Source organism: Dysidea avara, chromosome 3, assembly GCF_963678975.1.
Source record: "Dysidea avara chromosome 3, odDysAvar1.4, whole genome shotgun sequence".
NCBI lineage: Eukaryota > Metazoa > Porifera > Demospongiae > Dictyoceratida > Dysideidae > Dysidea > Dysidea avara.
In genome coordinates this window covers 33260911-33280518 of record NC_089274.1, presented here as the reverse complement: position 1 = coordinate 33280518, position 19608 = coordinate 33260911, and the positions used below count along the sequence as shown (strand labels likewise).

Sequence of the window (19608 nt, the reverse complement as noted above, 5' to 3'; positions counted from 1 at the left end):
GAGGTCGCTTACACCTGTAGATATACAAGTGGACATCAAATCCATACTTCAGTCTTGGGTATAGACTGAGGTAGGGATTTAAAGTCCACTCGTATATCTGCAGGTGTAGGCGATCTCCCTTGTTTCACTACTTTTTATTTCTATGATCCCTTGAAATTCTCACTTTTTTACTTATACTTGTTTGTTTACTTTTTTGTAACATTATTATGGTGAACCCACGCATACGCATTAGAACAAAAAGAATGGTGCCAGCTTATTGTTTTCGCCTGAACACGTGCCTCAAATATCAATTACTGAAATAGTGAAGTGGCTATTACGCTTTGTTTTCAGTTATGTTCAGCCTGTTACGCAGTGTTACAAATGAAGAAACACTACCTCTGCAGTAGTTCAGCCACAACGGAAAATTCGGACGATTTCTTTCAAATGTAGGGAGCCATCATGTGGCGTTACCATGAATCGACACCTTGCGCTGTCAGTAAAGATAAATGGGACACAAAGAAGGACACAGGTAAGTAAATGAAGCATGCATTGTATGTACTGCGATATGCTAAAAGGCACCAGTCGGGCTGAAGAGAGTGAAAAAATCAAGCCCATACCCTTAGCCGATATCAAGTTACACTTGTCTGAAGGCATCAGTCAGTAACAAATTTCACTAATTAAATTTTTTTTTAATTTCATAGCAACTTTTTGAAAGTGTTTTAGGTTGTACTGAAGGCACTTTTGGGCTTGGTTATACACCAATACTGCCAAAATTCCATGAAGGTATTGTGAGGCTGGTTTTAGGGTGATAATTTGGTCAGAAAAGCCCAACCTTCATGATCCCTAATATACAGTACATAACTATTGTACTGAAGGATAGTAAAAAAACAGCCAAGCTGTGAAAAAGGGTGCAATTGCCAAAAAATCAGCTGTGAAAAAAAGCTGTTTGGCACTGCCAATCATTTTTACCAATGGTATAATCATTTAATGAAAACTGATGCCATTTCTTGGCTGCCACCTTTGATTTCATAACTCTGGTTTTTGGGGGTTCTCATCCCATTTTCACAGTTTGATTGTGTTAGTAAAGATATCACTTCTTTGTGTATCCCTGTCTTGTTTCTTTTCTACAGAAATAGCCATGTGGGATAACAAATGCTGTCCTCTGCCCACATTAAATTATTGGGGCGAGTCTTACTGAGCCCCATCATATATGTGTGATGGATTCATGTTGATTACTTGAATGTTCATCTCCCTTATAAGGGATAAAGGCTATCAACATAATAGGACCAAACATTACAACACCTAAGTGCAATATTTAATATGCATCACAATCCACTAATTCATCTATGTGCTAACCACACAAACCATGTACCACTAAAGCCAGTACTGCTTAGTACTAATACTAGCCCTACATCCTATGCACTGTACATATAGTTAACCTTGATTATGTGAGATAATTATGTCATGCTCCTATGTGTTGATATCAATTTGATATGCTCAAAATATAAGCTGAAAATATAGCCATTTCTGTCACATTATATAGTTATACAATGGCCACGAGTGCTCTGCCTGATATAAACGCACGAGCCTGAGGGCCATGAGGCCCGAAGGCAAGTGCGTTTATACAGGCAGAGCACGAGTGCATGTTGTATAACTGTTATGTACTATTCACCTAATAGGTGGGGAGAGTCTCACAAGACAGCTGTAGCACTTATAAAGGCCAGGTTTCTAACATCGATTGTGGGTAACCAAGCCTGACGTTGTGATGACATTCCCCCTGCAGTACTGCAGCCACCTGAGATATTGAAAGCTAGTACGCTATGGGATAATTATATCACTAACCTGCATTCGCTGTTCCACTCTATCATGTAGTGCTCAGCATGCCAGCGTGCCATATAGACTAAGCACCAGACTAATCGCCATAGTGATTCTCTCGAGCGAAAAAATCAGCTAAATAGACGGTTTAAGTAAACAAAACCTAACTACTAAATGATACTAGTCTAATTCTTACTATTCACACTGGCTAAACTCGAATCTGGTGGCACGACAAAACTGGTTACCACAATCGAACGTAAAGGTTAGTATTATTTAGAATATATTTGTTTTATTGAGTCATTGTCGAAGTGGACTACAGTTTAATCTGGGCTAAGATGGCACCAGACTAGTAAGGTGTATAAGTACGTTTATATATATGTAGACTAGAGTTGTGGCCACTCGCGTTGGCTTTTTCGATCGCCATTGGCTGCTTGTAAACATTATACGTATTGGTGACGTTATGGCCCACAATCGACCTTTACATGTCAGGCTATAAAAGAATTCGAGTGATCTGTGTAGTGTCTTTCCACCTATTAGGTGTGGTGTCGTAGTGGTCTTGGCCACCGGCACTTGTGCTATGCTGCACAAAACCGCAGCCAGTGCAATATCTGTATATTGCACTGCGGTCGGTGCATTATAACTTATAATGCACTCGTTGCGGTCTACAAAACCGCAACCAGTACGTTATAAGTTATAATGCACTCACTGCGGTCTGCAGCAGTGCAATATACAAATTATGGCACTGGCGGTGCCTTTGAACTTCCCACGCAGAGTGGTACATTATATAGTTATACAACGGCCACGAGTGCTCTGCCTGATATAAACGCATGAGCCTGAGGGCCGTTAGGCCCGAAGGCAAGTGCGTTTATACAGGCAGAGCACGAGTGCACGTTGTATAACTGTTATGTACCACTCACCTAATAGGTGGGGAGAGTCTCACAAGACAGCTGTAACACTTATAAAGGCCAGGTTTCTAACATCGATTGTGGGTAACCAAGCCGGACGTTGTGATGACGTTCCCCTTGCAGTATTGCAGCCACCTGAGATTTTTTTTTTTCAATTTATTTAAACAGGGAAGGTAGCATCAGCAAAGCTGTTTTTCAGCTACGCCCTGTATACAGCATACATGTATAAAACTACATACATTTACAAATTAATATTAACTACAATTATATTGTTCTAAATAGCTACTCCTGAATTGAAATAAAGTTGATGCGTGATACAAAGCAGCTGGCAGAGCGTTCCACAATATAGTGCCTCTGTAATATAGGCTTCTTTTCCCATAATTAGTCCGTAGCTGTGGAACAAACAAGCGATGAGATATTGAAAGCTAGTACGCTATGGGTTATATCACTAACCTGCATTCGCTGTTCGACTCTCATCATGTAGTGCTCAGCGTCTCATATAGACTAAGCACCAGACTAATCGCCATAGTGATTCTCTCGAGCGAAAAAAAGCAGCTAAATAGACGGTTTAAGTAAACAAAACCTAACTACTAAACGATACTAGTATAATTCTTACTATTCACACTGGCTAAACTCGAATCTGGTGGCATGACAAAACTGGTTACCACAATCGAACGTAAAGGTTAGTATTATTTAGAATATATTTGTTTTATTGAGTCATTGTCGAAGTGGACTACAGTTTAATCTGGGCTAAGATGGCACCAGACTAGTAAGGTGTATAAGTACGTTTATATATATGTAGACTAGAGTTGTGGCCACCCGCGTTGGCTTTTTCGATCGCCATTGGCTGCTTGTAAACATTATACGTATTGGTGACGTTATGGCCCACAATCGACCTTTACATGTCAGGCTATAAAAGAATTCGAGTGATCTGTGAAGTGTCTTTCCACCTATTAGGTGAGGTGTCGTAGTGGTCTTCGCCACCGGCACTTGTGCTATGCTGCACAAAACCGCAGCCAGTGCAATATCTGTATATTGCACTGCGGTCGGTGCATTATAACTTATAATGCACTCATTGTGGTCTACAAAACCACAACCAGTGCGTTATAAGTTATAATGCACTCGCTGCGGTCTGCAGCAGTGCAATATACAAATTATGGCACTGGCGGTGCCTTTGAACTGCCCACGCAGAGTGGTACATATATATATATATATATGGGTCATTCCATGTTAAATCACCGAGAAATTGTAGGGTCACCTCTTGAATTTTGACGAAACTTGGTGTGGTTGTAGTACCTATGGTGCTCATCACCCATACCAATTTTTAGCCTCATACACCACATAGTTTCTGATTTATGACCACAAATATTTTGAATACTTCATGAAAAATTGGTCCGTCATGAGTTACAAAATCAACTGTAGCTCACCACTGTGTTAATATTTTAAAATACAATTTTCAGCGATTAAAGACTGTTAATTGATCTTTCAAGTATTCCATAGACTATAGGATATCAATTTAATTAAGGTTCAAAAAGGCTCTGTTAAAAACTTTAATCTTTAATATTTCAAAAAGTTCTGCTTCAAATTCTTTGAATTTCTTAGTAAATAATAATTAGGTTATGGTCTATTGTTGGTAAAATTTTTGTGGTGGGGCCACAATGGGTTCAAGAGATATAATTAAATATCTTGTGGTATGTAGTGGAATTTTGTAGTCTATTATTACTATATGGGAGTGTACACCTCTAATAACCACTCCTGATAAGGCCATGCCAACTTTGTTTTACACAATGAAGGTGTCCAAGTACAGTGCAACCTGTATTAGTGAACACCTGTATTGAAAGACCACCTTTGTGCTGCAATTTATTTAGTTGGATTTACTGTATGGGTAATTCCATATCAGTTCACCAAAGTTTTGCACATGACCCCCACAGAATTGGACGAAATTGGTGTGTGGGTATCCCAAGTGATCATGTGTGTCCCTTCACCCATTGCTTGTATGACTTCCCAGAAATGGCTTGTTTGGTATTCTATTTTTTGCTGTGCTTGTGACCATTCAAAGCATCGTAGGAGTTCAGCTAGAAACAAGTCACCCTGTACACAGATCAACCAGAGAAACCCTGTAGTAAATTCAACTACATACAATTCAAATTACCTTCTGTAAAGAGTTCAGCTAGAAACAAGTCATCCTATAGAGAGATCAGGTAGAAACAAACTCTGTAGAGAGATCAGGTAGAAACAAGTCACCCTGTAGAGATTTCACCTACAAGAAAACTATCCTGTAGAAAGTTCAGCTATGTTGCAATTCTTTCTGTAGAGAGTTTAGTTAGGTTATGAGTAATTCTGTGGAGAGTAACAGTTCAACTACAAACCATTCACCATGTAGTCTAAGAGTACAGCTATGTTACAAAATATTTTGATTAATCAACACAATTGTAATAGTTACTAAATAATATTGTTAAAATACATGTACAGCAGCTAAACAAATCTTCTCCCTCATAATCCTCATTCCTGTAGAAAAGAAAAAGACAACTTAAAAGAAATACCCAAAGCTGGCCATAGGCTGGCTTTAGGTATGAAATTACAAAAAGAAGTGATATCTAACTTTAAAAAATCAAGCTGTAAAAAAAGGGTGTGGCCTCCAAAAAAGCCGGGGTGAAATCCAAGGTGGCGGACACAATGCAAATTCAACTGAATTGTCATTATTAAATTTTTTTGTGATTAACCTACCATCACAGTCATTTTTTGGCCGCCACCTTGGATTTCACATCCTTTTCACCCTGGTTTTTTTGGAGGCTGCACCCTTTTTTACAGCTAGGCTGTTTTTGTTTTTTTTAATTTTTTTGATTAGATTCTCCTTTCTGTATAAACATTGAAATTATACAGGAGTTTTTAATCATCATCATTGTCCAAGTGTGGTTGGTGTTGCCACCACTCACTGGAATGGGAAATCCACAAAGGACACAAATGCTCCAGTGTACAGCTGATGTCACTGCATTATGACAATCCAAATAAACAGATAGAGCTATGGAAGGGCAACCAGCAACAATATGTTGTCAGGGTATATCTGACATCTTCTACAGAGATTACTACTCACAGTATGATGTATATGAAAGCTCAACCAATTTGTATTTAGTGCCATCACTAATATAAAGATTCTGTCACTGGTTTAAGGTAAGCATTCTGCAACCAACGAAATGAATCAGCACCAAGTTCCACCATTAGCTGGCCATGTAATGCCTTACTCCTCCATTAGCTCTGCATGATTTGAAACTATAGTTGATTTATTGACAGTATCACAACTAGCATTAATATGTAAATGATCTTTAACCTTTGCCATAATCGGCTCCTTACTCTTATCAACATAAACTGAGAGGGAATGCTTTTCCAAACACACAACATCTGCAACAGAAAGCAAACCTCTACTACCCTCCTTACGGTTTACATATAGCCTATCAACATCAGCACATAGAAGCAGAACCTTAAACAGTGTCATCTGCTTTCTAGGCAATCTATCCAATCGGCACTCCTGCGAGGTCCAGTCAACAATTCCAGTGGTATAACGAATGACAGGCACAGCAGAATTCTTTATGGCTTGAATCTGATTCTGGAAATTCGACTCAGTAACTGCAACCGTTGTTTATATAGTTCTCGAACTCTAGACTTTACTACTTTATACTAAAAACATCCACACCCAGGCACCTTTTAGAAAGGGTCGATTAGCAGAGCCCTGATGTTTCCAGTCAGTAAATAAACTCAATACCGTCACAGTAACTACACTTCCTCTTTTCACTGACAAAGTTGCACATTTCTCAACAAATATCATTGTTATATCAGTGGAAAATATTCTCACAGTATTCACCAAAGTTGCCATGTCCTCCTATGACATACAACTTAAGATCATTCAAATACAGCAAATAAGATATGACATCACCATCAATGATAAACACCTTGTTAACAATGTTGTAAGGGGAAATGGACACATAACAAAGAGCAGAGGTGATAATGCATCATCTTGGAAAATTCCTATTTTAAAATTGATGTGAATAAGTGTTTGTTCATTCGAGGTGAGTGCTACTCTTCATGTAGTCATATGTACTTTCTGTAAAAGGCCTCTGTATTATACATGGTGAGAACTTTCAGGATCCAAGAGTGAGGCACGGAGTTGTACACCTTAAAATAGTCAATTCATGTCATCTGCTAATTGTGTCGGTGGCGCTTAGTGAGAAACATTATCAGCTTATCCACCATTGATGATCCTTGGTTCCTCTGCTATTCTGCCTACAGCTCTTTTGCTTCCAAGGCCATGCATCATAAAGATCCATGAGACGCAATTGGTGTTACTAACTTCCAAATGTTGGAAAGACAAGTGATTGGTCAATAATTTGTGACCAATCTGAGAAGCTATAGCTGATTATGCAGACTTTGATCCAGAGTTATGTACGTACACTGTCTGGGCCAGACAATCTCCAATTGTTCGGCATTTTAGCAGTAGTAGCAACCAGTCTTGAACAAGCTTTTCCTGAGTACATAAGTTATGAAGAGTTAAGTCTACAGATGTAATCCAACATTGTGTGGGGTAGTGTCACCCCACAAAATTTAACAATGTCACCACTCTTTGGAAATCCATTATCCATTGGCTCACTAACTGAGCTCAATTGCTTGTAAAACTTTCGTTGATCAGAGGGAAACAGACTATTTTGGTGGTAACCTTCAACTCTAGTGATATGCAGCTTGCTGCTTACAGATGCCACATTTTGGCGTAAAGTCTCAATTGCCACAAGTATAGACATCCCTCTATCTAGATATCAAGCACATGTTGTCCTTATCTTATCTCATATGGGTCATTCCATGTCAAATCACTGAGAAATTGTAGAGTCACCTCTTGGATTTTGACGAAACTTGGTGTGTTTGTAGTACCTATGGTGCTCATCACCCATACCAATTTTTAGCCTCATACACTGCATAGCTTCTGATTTATGACCACAAATATTTCATGAAAAATTGGTCCGTATTGAGTTACAAAATCAATTGTAGCTCACCACTGTGTTAATATTTTAAAATACGATTTTCAGCAATTAAAGACTGTTAATTGAACATTCAAGTATTCCATAAACTATGGGATATCAATTTAATTAAGGTTCAAAAGGGCTCTACTAAAAACTTTAATCCTTAATATTTCAAAAAGTGCTGCTTCAAATTCTTTGAATTTTTTAGTAAATAATAATTAGGTTACGGTCTATTGTTGGTAAAATTTTTGTGGTGGGGCCACAATGGGTTCAGGAGATACAATTAAATATGTTGTGGTATGTAGTGGAATTTTGTAGTCAAGTATTGCTATATGGGAGTGTACACCTCTAATAACCACTCCTGATAAGGCCATGCCAACTTTTTTTTACACAATGAAGGTGTCCAAGTACAGTGCAACCTGTATTAGTGACCACTTGTATTGAAAGACCACCTTTGTGCTGCAATTTATTTAGTTGTATAGTTTTCAAATGCAGCCAGCTTATATAACTTGCAAAGGCAGTACAATGACCAGCTAATGACACCACGCCAGTTGTTCAATTGAGCATGTAGCAACATACCTGCTGCTTACTTTGGGTATTGTAACAATAAAGACAACAGGGACGTTGCTTTCAACTATCACATACAATCCATGGTACGAGAAAACTGCACTCTTTTGTGCCAATCTCAGAAAGCAGAGTGGAAATACAATTTTACTCATAATCTGATATTTTGGAAAGAGAGAGTTGTTCTAGCAAAAAATGAAGCTTCACCAGAATCAATTGCTGGATTTGTCACTTGTTTACATGAAGAGAATCAGTGTGCTTGAAGTTTGTAGTGACACTAAGGACGTGAAGCTGACATTTCTGTATCCACATGGTCCATCAAGCTCATTCAAGTACCCAGAGCCCCAGCATATCTACACTATACCAATGGATGACATTCTAACTCTCATAGATCCAAGGACAAGAAGTGGTTGTGTGTACTATGACAAAAAAGAAATGACTTTTGCTACCAAACAGCATCAGTAACAAACTTGTATTACCGGCATGCCTTTGTCACAAAAGAAAAAGCTTTCTTTTGGTATATTTAACTGCTTAATTTGATGAAGTTGATAATTAACCATGTCTCCTAATCTTTGGCCTTTGCTCTACCATAAAGTGCTGATTAGAGTGATTAGAGTGTTTTGTGGATACTTGTCAGACATTCACCTATTAGTTGCAAAAGTTTTTCAGCATGGGGACTCTATGGGATTATGAGATAGATAGCTGGCGGTGTTCGCGGTATTATAGTGGATATCCCATGCAGTATTGCACACCTCGAAGCCCATTCTGCTGATTTAGGTTTGTAGACACACAAGGTGATTTGAAATGTAGTAGAATTCTCTACAGGGTGACTTATTTCTAGCTGTTCTATCTACAGGGTGACTTCTTTTAAGCTGATCTCTCTACAGGGTGATTTGAAATGTAGCTGATGTCTCTACACGGTGACGTTTCCACCTGATCTCTCTACAGGGTGATTTGTTTCAAACTGATCTCTCTAAAGGGTGATTTAAAATGTAGCTGATCTCTCTACAGGGTTACTTGTTTCTAGCTGATCTCTCTACAGGGTGACTTGAAATGTAGTTGAACTCTTTGCAGGGTAACTTGTTTCTAGCTGATCTCTATACAGGGTGATATGCTTCTAACTGATCTCTCTACTGAGAAATTTGTTTGTAGCTGACGGGGTGACTTATTTCTAGCTGAACACTCTACGGAATGTAGCTGAACTCGCTACAGGGTGACTTGCTTTCAGCTGAACTCTCTACAGGGTAACTTTTTTCTAGCTGCATGATCTCTCTACAGGGTGATTTGATTCTAGCTGAACTCTCTGCAGGGTGACTTGATTCTAGCTGATCTCTCTACCGAGAGATTTGTCTGTAGCTGAACTCTCCACAGGGTGACTTATTTCTAGCTGAACACTCTATGAAATATAACTGAACCTAGCTGATCTTTCTACAGGATGATTTGAAATGTAGCAAACTCTCTACAGGGTGACTTGTTTATAGCTGATTTCTCTACAGGGTGGCTTGTTTCTAGCTGAGTTCTCTACAGGGTGACTTGTTTCCACCTGATCTCTCTACAGGGTGATCTATTTCCAGCTGATCCCTCTAAAGGGTGATTTGAAATGTAGCTGATCTCTCTACAGGGTTACCTGATCTCTCTACAGGGTGACTTGAAATGTAGTTGAACTCTTTGTAGGGTAATTTGTTTCTAGCTGATCTCTCTACAGGGTGATATGTTTCTAACTGATCTCTCTATTGAGAAATTTGCAGCTGAACTCTCCACAGGGTGACTTATTTCTAGCTGAACTCTCTATAGAGTGACTTGTTCCTTGCTAAACTTTCTACAGGGTGACTTGAAATGTAGTTGAACTCTCTACAGGGTGACTTGATCAAGCTCATCTCTCGAGGATGACTTGTTTCCAGCTGAACTCTCTACAGGATGATTTTTTTCTAGTTGATTTCTCCACATAGTAACTTGTTTCTAGCTGATCTTTTTACAGGGCGACTTGTTTCTAGCTGATCTCTCTACAGGGCGACTTGTTTCTAGCTGATTTCTCTACAGGGTGACTTGTTTCTAGCTGATTTCTCTACAGGGTGACTTATTTCTAGCTGAATACTCTACAAGGTGACTTGAAATGTAGTTTAACACTTTGCAGGGTGACTTGTTTCTAGCTAATCTCTCTACACAGTGATTTTTTTGTAATTGAGCTCTATACAAAGTGGCTTATAACAGTGTTAAATTCTCTACAAGACATAGATGAACGCTTTAATAGAGCAATTTACTTTTTAGCTGACTGCTCTATTAGAGTATCATGATCTGGCACTTGCTACACCGAGTTGGATTTCGTGTTATAACTCTGCTGCTTTAAGTCTGATTCTTCTACACCATTGAAGGGATTCTAAGATGAAATCCATCTGTATACCAATATTCAAATCATTCCCCTGAACATTTTTTCTGGTAGGCATGGCAAGTAATCATTTTTTATTAGCTAATCTCGATCATGTAATTGTTACACACTGTTGGTCTTTTCATTGTATTTTCATGATCTTTACCTCACTTTCTTTCAAATCACAAAAGGTTTGAGGTTCAATAGTTAACTTATCCATGTACCGATTTTCAGCTTCTTCCCATAAGCGGTTTACTCTGTAGCCGTGACAGCATATTGGTGTTGTTTTTCATGAACAATCGCTAATAACTCCTTGACTGTTTATCGCATCCCAGCCAAACTTGGTTACAAGATGTGCCTTTATACCCTCCTTCTGTGTGCCAAATTTCAAGGCAATTGGATATGGCATTAGGGTTTATGGCAGTTTTTGTAAAAAGAAGAAACTAAGCCAATTTTTGAAGTCTCATATCTCGGAAATGCTTAAAGTGATTTTGCTCAAATTTGATATGTGGACTAGGGCGTGTCCACTGCAAAAATCGTTTCATTTTGTAAAGGTAGCACAGAGCTTCGAATGCGTGAAATCTCGTTTTCTTTCTTCCTGTCAATATACTTACGGTGTTGAGTGCCAGCTTCTTGGGCCTCACGATACACTACTGTGTGTCTTGATTACAGCTAGAACGCCTGATTTGGATAAACAATCAAGTTGCACAAAACTTATTGATGTGGCTTGTATAATGGGCAGACATGTTATTGACAAACACAAGTAAAAATACATACGTAGATTCGGCAATAGAATTACAGAGTTTGTGGAACAGCAGGATTGAAGTTGTACCATTAGTGTTTGGGGCATTGGGCACTGTCCATGAAAATACCATCAAAAGTTTCAAGCTTCTTGGTTTGAATGGTGTGGGACTGCTTTACCAGTATTAACTATGAATTAATCAACAACAAGAATTGCACACTAGTCCAAAAAGGATCAGGTTATCCCAATGTGGGCATGCCCATTTCAGCATTAGGATATCTTACTGTGAAACACACTAACATGGTGTAGCAAAGCTAAATTCATTCTTGCATAGTTTACAATGCCTTACTGCCATATGGCAGTTACAATTGTTAATTAGACTAAAGCCAAATTTATTTTGGCATCCATAAAAACTCCAGGGTACACTCCATAGCCAATAATAACAATCAGAACTACAATAAATTTGTTAGTAAGTGCATAACTTCTTATACTGTAGATACTGTATATGTGACCCAGTCTGGGAAAACCGGTCTTATCGCCCATGACAGTAGATTTGATTTTTCACCAAGAACACAAAGCTACATGAATAAACTATCAAATTTCATAATCAAAATGAGCTAGACTTGAGTGGTCTACTTTTGCTGGCTGCTTTTCCCAAGCACAGTGGCAATCCATACGAGTGGTCTGGGGCTACAATGGAGCTCTAGCCAGCCTGGGGATGGCTGTGTGTGGCTGTACAGCTCTGTGGTATTAAATATAGACCTGTGCTGTAAATGTCCTTTCATTTTAGCCAGTTTTGAGGCCTGAATGGCTCATAACTTGGCCTAATTCATCCCTACGCCTTCCTCTTTAATATTTCAAACAGTCCCTTGCCCACCTCCAGCCCCTGCCTCCCACAGTTTCTGGAGCTCACCTGGTAGAGTCAATTAAAAACTATCTAAAATGGTGGGAAACTAAAGTGTTGGCTACTTCTACTGTGGATGCTTTTAAAGGTAAGAAATTAGTGTAAAACATGTGAAAATTTGGTACACGTAGCTACTACCATTAGCGAGCTAAAACACACTGAATACTTAAAACCGGCATTTTTAAATATGCGATAAGACCGGTTTTCTCAGACTGGGTCACATATACATATGCAAGCACATACTTTCTTAGGATATATTTCTACTAGTCTGTGTAAAGCTATGTTTTATCAAGAAATTAGTACATGTAGTAGCTTATGGTGTTTGGAAAAGCAAATACACAAGTAAAAAGGCAACTACGTATAATTATTGATTATATGCAATTCAAAATTACTGACTAAGAACATATGCATATGAATCACAACTTACAGAACAACTTTTAAAATCCACTATACCATTGATCTTCACAATGTTGCTGTTTGATTGATCAGTAAAATACAATATGATTGAAACTTGATTTACAGCCACCACCAATAGTATCAAGCAGCACAACTTAAATGCTGTACTGATTTTATTAATGTAATTGACACTTAAGAGGCTTAGGACAGGGGAGGTTCTCTGTTCAGTTGCCCTATTATTGACTGTTGCATCAGATATAGTGTTAGTACTGCTGCTTCTGACTTTTAATTCTTTTAATTCTAGCTCTTCTTGGTTTTTAATTTTGCTGTCATTGGTATTAGAATCTATTACATCAACAGGGCTTCTAACTGACAAACTATCTGCAAGTTTTTCCATCCCTGTAATGTTAAATACCCACGTGTGTAATAATGTACATATTCATACATGGATGCACATGGCTACATACATAATATTTTGTAAAAGATTGCACACTACACTATATAGAAAAATGTGGAGTAGTTTGGCAATTGAGATATAGCTAATGAGCTAGTGATATGCAGTGGCAGATACAGGGGGGTTGCATTGGTTTAGACTGAAACTCCCTCTGAAAATAGAGTACACCTCCCAAAATCAATTAACAGAGCAGACACTGGCAGGTGAAACCATGTAGTTTGCAGACTAGCAGCCAACTTGGTGCATAAAACTACATTCACTATATGTTTAGACATAGTTAACCTTTAATGGACCACTCTGGCACTGCCCCTATCAGGGTCAGGAGGTGGCCAAGGTGGTACAAGACTATCAATAATGCAAGATCTAATACAGCAGTCAGTTACCGGTAGCAGTCAGTTACTCCACTACTGCAGCCATTACTCAACACAGTCTATAGTAGTGATGTCAAAACCCCACAAAATTGTGGAATTTTTCTCCTGTATATTGCTTAGTAAGAGTGACACAATGATTGCGTGGGTTAGGTGGTAGGTTCATTGGTTTCATAGTGTTGACTTAGTAAATATGGTGAGTTTCTCCATGATCAGAGCAGAAAGGTGTTCGGTTAAGCTCCAATGTAAAACCTTTCCATAGAACACATTATTGGAGAAGAGTATCATTGTCCGCCACATGAAGAAGTGGTCCAGCTCATGGGTTGAATGATTTTTGCTCTTACCAATTTTTCAACAGTGAGTTTTGCCAAACTAGAAGTTGTTTACCATATGATATCTCAACTCCTATAATGAAACTGTCTATAGCTGCAAGGGTTAGCCCTTTGACCATGGTTGTAGATTGGTGAGTACCTATGTGTCATCATTCAGGCTTTTCCTCTGAATTCAGCAAATGATCAGCTATAATAACTGTCTATAGCTACAAAAGTTTTCCTCCAAATCTTGCCATATTTGCCCATGAAAGTTTTCTACCTCAAAACACTTTACATATACAGTAGAGGGTGTAGGGCCCTCTATACTATATGATTTAATCATAATGTTTGTACATTAGCTAGGCCATACCTATTGGATCTTATGATGCACAGGCCCGACTGGCTGTCTTTTATGACGTGGAATAATAATGATAGTCACGTGATAAAGGATCATGTGTACTTAGATGGCATCATGCATGTGTGTGAGTGAAAGCAGCAACTGGGAGTGGTGATTAAAGTCTTAAAGATGAGCTTGAAAGGTGAGATCTTCCAGACAAATCAGTTTCTTAGCCGCACTCAATAGGTTTGTTTCAGCATACCGAGCATAGTAATACATTGTAGTACTGCACAACACCCTACTATGCTTCATACAAGTTGTAGCTCCTATCATTACCAAACTGACCTACCTACTTGGTTTTCTGAGGTTTTGCCCATGCAACATATGATCCAACAGGCTCTAGTTTCAATCCTACCCCTGAGGGTTTTTCGTTATAGTTAAACCCCACCATGAGTAGGATATTGCTGATATCAACCCGATGCCATGGTGAAGCTGAGGCCAAGGTGTTGATTGCAGGTGGCTTCTATCCCCACACCTTGAAGTCACAAACAACATGTATAAGGCTAGATAAGCATGTCAGCTGTGATGGCTTCAATTTTTGCTGAACTTGTAGTTTTATAGTGTGTATGGCTTCACTTTTTGCTAAATTTGTAGTTGTAAAAATGCGTATACTTCAATTTTCTCTGAACTTGTAGTTTTACAATGTTTATGGCGCTTTTTTCAACTGAATGTGTAAATATACAGGGGCAGATCCAGGGGGATTCAAAGGGTTTCATGGAACCCCTTTTTGGAAGAGCCTTAATAATAATTATAGCCTAAATATATCGAGGGGCAATTTTTTCAAGGTTAATTTAAATTTTCACAGATTTGCAAACACTTCCAAAATGTATAGAGGTCTAAATATTTCAAAGATTTTTTTTTTGCTGGTAACCCCCAATACTGCATAATCAGCAAATATTTTACCCCTCAAAATATTTAGGCTATATGGTACTTGATGAGCTGCTGCCAAGTAACACCAAAATCAGTTTATCAATCAAATAAGTGCTCACTACAAACAGTACTAGTGACAAAACACTCATTTTACCTTTCTTTACTGCAAAATCACTTGAAACTGCAACCTCAGCATCTTTACAAAATAGGTGCCTCTAAAAATAAATATCGTTTTGATGGTTCTAAAGCTATTGCAGTACTTATAAAGACTTCAGTTGCATTTCTAAAGGCCTAAATGATATGATTTAACAGTGAGACATTGCTGGAGAGCATTTATTTTGCTATGAAATATTATTGCTATGTAGCTATAGTCAATAAAGACTGAATCTGCACTATTTAATGATTTCTGTTTTTCATCAGCGCCTGCATGTATTTTTACTGCCGCAAGCATTTCCTCATTATTAACGATTTAACCAACATTTCATCTGATTAACCAAATATTGAGGATTTGCAGTTCAGTTTTCAAGATTGCTGCACTTGTACAGTAGCTATCCACATTGTACATGATAGATTGGTGCAATGATGTTTACAAGTAAGAAGTTGATCCTTGAGTGGAACTGCATGATCACAAGATGAAGGACAGCTAGTTGCCAAACTAGCTAGCAAACTTTGCCTGAGTATCAGCCCTGGAGAGTATAGAGGTATGAAAATAACTATATTGTGGCAAGTACCAGGGATATAATGGATAATGGAAATGACCAACCCGCCCACACTCTAGTGTAAGCGACCAATTATTGACGCATATCAATTATCGACAATATTGAAGCATGCGTAACGTAAACGGTAATATTACAAGATTAGTAGTATACGGATTAAACAAGGACCAAAATACGTGGTTTTCTTTACTGCATGGCAAGTGTTAGAAAGTGTTTCTTGTATAATTTCTACTAGTCCTAAACGAATAGTTGGGTGGCTTTCGCCAACCGCAAAAATCCGTAACGTAATTACAGAATAATACAACACCACAACAAAGCCAAACCTCAGCCATTTACTCATCAAGGATAAACGTATTGGGCGGTCGATAATAGATTCATTTTGACGATAATTGATTCATTTCTGGTTTTATGCTTTTTGACGTAATGAGCTAATCATTTCCAATAGCACTTCAAAAATCGGTTTCAGAGTGAAGAACAATCTAGCAAACAGTGAAAGCTGGAGCTTGATTGGCTGTTCACTTACAAAGTTATGATGGTTTTGATGAAAAGTTGACGATAATCGATAGTTTACGCTACTTTTGGAATTTTCTGATGAAAAACAGGAAATCGCCAAACAGTGGTCTTATACCATGTTCCAGAGTGGAATCCCCTATTAAAATGACGAACCGGGTTCAGAAACTGTGCTGCATGGGCTCATGTATCCGCTGCAGCTACAGCCATGAAAATAAGGTGGAGTATTTGTGAATACTGAATTAGCAGACCGCTTTTTGTGGGTACCACTATGTAATGTTGTAGGCACTTCGAAACTACACGAAAATCAGTTTTTACACCATTTTAAGCATTTTTGGGGGCGTGTCCCTTTCAATAGGCATTCCAGCCCGATTTTTAAATTTTGGAAAAACAGGCTTTTTATATGCTCAATAGATAGAGTATTGATTGCCGATCTCAGAAATATATAGTTTGTTGGGTTGGAATTAGTTACTTTGGCATGCACAGTGCTTAAAAACTAAAAAAGGTACATTTTTTTCTCCAGGGCTCCCCATACATTTTAAAGGGAAAAATGGCACAATTGAATCAGGAAGCCATCTAGCAATCTGGACTATCTTGAAACTGCAGTTGCTTCTAGCTGCAAGTTTGTACATGTAATGAGAGTAACTTCAGGTCTTATTGGATCTCAGCGATCTTTGTATACTTTGTGGTGAGCAAATATGCTTCACCTATTGCACACTTCTCAATACAATGGTGTATACCCATATAGGCAAGTGGCTATCTCAAGTTGGTAAAAACATCAAGTTAACAACTTATAAAGGTAAACAACTAAAGTGGAGGTGCCACAATGATGCAACAATACCTAAGGTGGAGTTGTGGTTCAATTATGGCATTGTTATGCCGACTTTGAAGTGGTTCATACTTTTGAGCTGATGACTCAACCATCAGAAAATTGCTCTGGAGCTGAAAATCGCTAACCCGAGTGAAGTAACTACGCACTTTAAAGTAAGCACCAGTGACTACCTTCCACCCGACAGTACGTTTTTTTAAGTTTTAAAGTATTCTACATATATTACAAGGCTTGAAAAGATTACAAAACAACACAAAACGTACTTATATGTAACGCACACGATAAAACTAAGATTTTCATGATGGTCAGCGTGTGGACAAACCCCACAGCGATTTTCATCCTCATTGGAGCTCAGATGACGGAGCAATCCCAAGTTAAACACGAGTTGTCATTTTGTGCCAGGGTTCTATTGGGGAATATACGGAGAATTTTTTTATTAAAAAATCTCGGATACTGGAATGCCTACTTTCAATATGATTATTAATTCAATATGACTACCATAATTTATTATACTGCCAGCTTTTTACTCTGATGTAGGGCTTCATTGGGATAGAAGTAACTCATATACTAGCTAAGTGCCCAAGAGTTTTTAAAATTACGTCAGGTCATTGTTCTGAGATACAGAGTCACTGGCGGTCAGGCAGTGGGCAGCCTGGATGGCCCTCGCCGATCGGGGCAGAATGCTACTCTTAAATTACAAATGACAATATTCTTTAAAAACTTACCATAATCCGAGCCGTAATCAAAAGAGTTCAACCCAGAACCTGATCCAAAGCGTTCAACCAGGCAATGCGGTTATCGTAATTATCGTGTTTGTATTCTAAGAAATTCACGCGCCAAGTAGAAAATCGTAGCTATGATGAGCTATCTTGGTCTCTGAATTCTACAAACGTTGTTTTATGTATACATACGTATTTATGCTTTGTATACATGTATTCATATTTATGTATACATATTAAAATTAAGATGATAGGATGTAGATGTCAAAGTGTAAATAATATTATCATAGGATGTAGATGTCAAAGTGTAAATAGCATAGGATGTAGATGTCAAAGTGTAAATATCATAGGATGTATGTAAATATAAGAGTGCATACTATTAAATAATTACAGACTGCTCTATTAGAGTATTTTAGTACATTCACTTGCAAACTGGCACAGTAGAGTAACACAGTATTCACTGAATGTTTCTATATATAATGCCATTTTGATGTTATATATATTGCAGATACCTGTTAGCATAAGTTGTACACAAGTATGTAGCTACAATGCAATGATTATATGTGGATTCTTAAGATCATTTTAGTAAAAACCAGTATAGTTGTTAATGATTCACCACCTCTAATGACCCACTACACTGCTCAATGTACCGGAAACAAAAGCCTGTTTTGGAGACTTTTGCCAAAAATTCTTTACAATGGTCAGTTTAACTATCCTATGGTATAGCTGCTACCTTGCATCCTACCTTACTCTTATATAGACTTGCATTGAGGAACTGATTGTGGGTTTGGGTTTCTTTAATAAAATGATTGCTTTTAATGTAGAACTTTACAGAATGTGACATATCAATGTGTTAGGCAGTACTGAGTGGTAAAGGGATGCTAATATGTGCACCTCATCAACCATGATGAGATATTTATTACTATGCACAAAAGTTAGTACCTACAGTAGCTAGCTACTTGAAACTGCTTTCTCATAAAACTAATATGTCAGTATGAAGTTGTGCTACCTGCTTATCCCTGGTTAAATAATTATATGGTGAGTGGCAAATGGCAGGATCATTTCTCTACATACCAAAACCTAATTGAAACTCTTTGCAATGATTAGAGTGCATTAATTAGAATTTAGACACCTACTGAGGTTTTTCATGTTTCATTTAGCATCTTTTCTTGAAAGTGCAAAAACCTCTTTATGGGAGGTTTGCCTCACCTATTGTGTATTTACATTGCATTTTCATATCTGTGGAAGGTGTAGATGCATTTATATAAAATTCTCCAAAATAATTAGCTATAATAGCTAGTTTTTTGAGTCCTGCAAGGGTCTGTATTGGAAACATTGCTATATGTATCAGTTTTTGTTCTAAGGCAGTTAGGGAGAAACTTTCCCCCTTAAAATCTGAGACTCTTCCCAAAAATTTGTGAGTGACTACTAGCTACGCAGTACACTTGTTCTTAAAATGACACATGTACACAAAACTATCAAAACTGTTCTCAGATTCAATGCTGCCGGTTTTCTAGGTTTAAAACTGCAAGCACAACTTTAAATAGCTCTCAGATTCAGTATCAAACAGTTTTTTTAAAATTTCCTTGGGTACATATATATATAGTACAACTATCAAAAAATCCTACATAGTGATGGCTATTCAATATACCAAAATCCATAAGTTTATCCAGCTCCTTAGATTTCAAAATAACACACTCAACCACTCAACTCTCAAAAATTGCCCTTAAATTTAATTTTAGAATATGTAATTTTAGA

The 19608-nt window shown here is 38.0% G+C and overlaps 1 protein-coding gene and 1 long non-coding RNA gene across 2 annotated transcripts in view; one reads left to right on the top strand and one right to left on the bottom strand.

Moving 5' to 3' along the window:
* Nucleotides 1-17947, bottom strand: part of LOC136250777 (uncharacterized) — a 61053-nt gene extending 43106 nt beyond the window's left edge. The window contains exons 1-2 of the mRNA XM_066043064.1: nucleotides 17857-17947; nucleotides 12708-13075 (exon numbers count right to left, since the gene is read on the bottom strand). Coding sequence (XP_065899136.1) covers nucleotides 12708-13073 — 366 coding nt within the window. The 5' untranslated portion in view covers nucleotides 13074-13075; nucleotides 17857-17947. The remainder of the gene's footprint in view (nucleotides 1-12707; nucleotides 13076-17856) is intronic.
* Nucleotides 16721-17552, top strand: LOC136250778 (uncharacterized). The gene is made up of 3 exons (XR_010698715.1): nucleotides 16721-16990; nucleotides 17051-17101; nucleotides 17149-17552. It is a non-coding gene; the product is annotated as an uncharacterized lncRNA (long non-coding RNA).
* Nucleotides 17948-19608: the final 1661 nt, after the last annotated feature.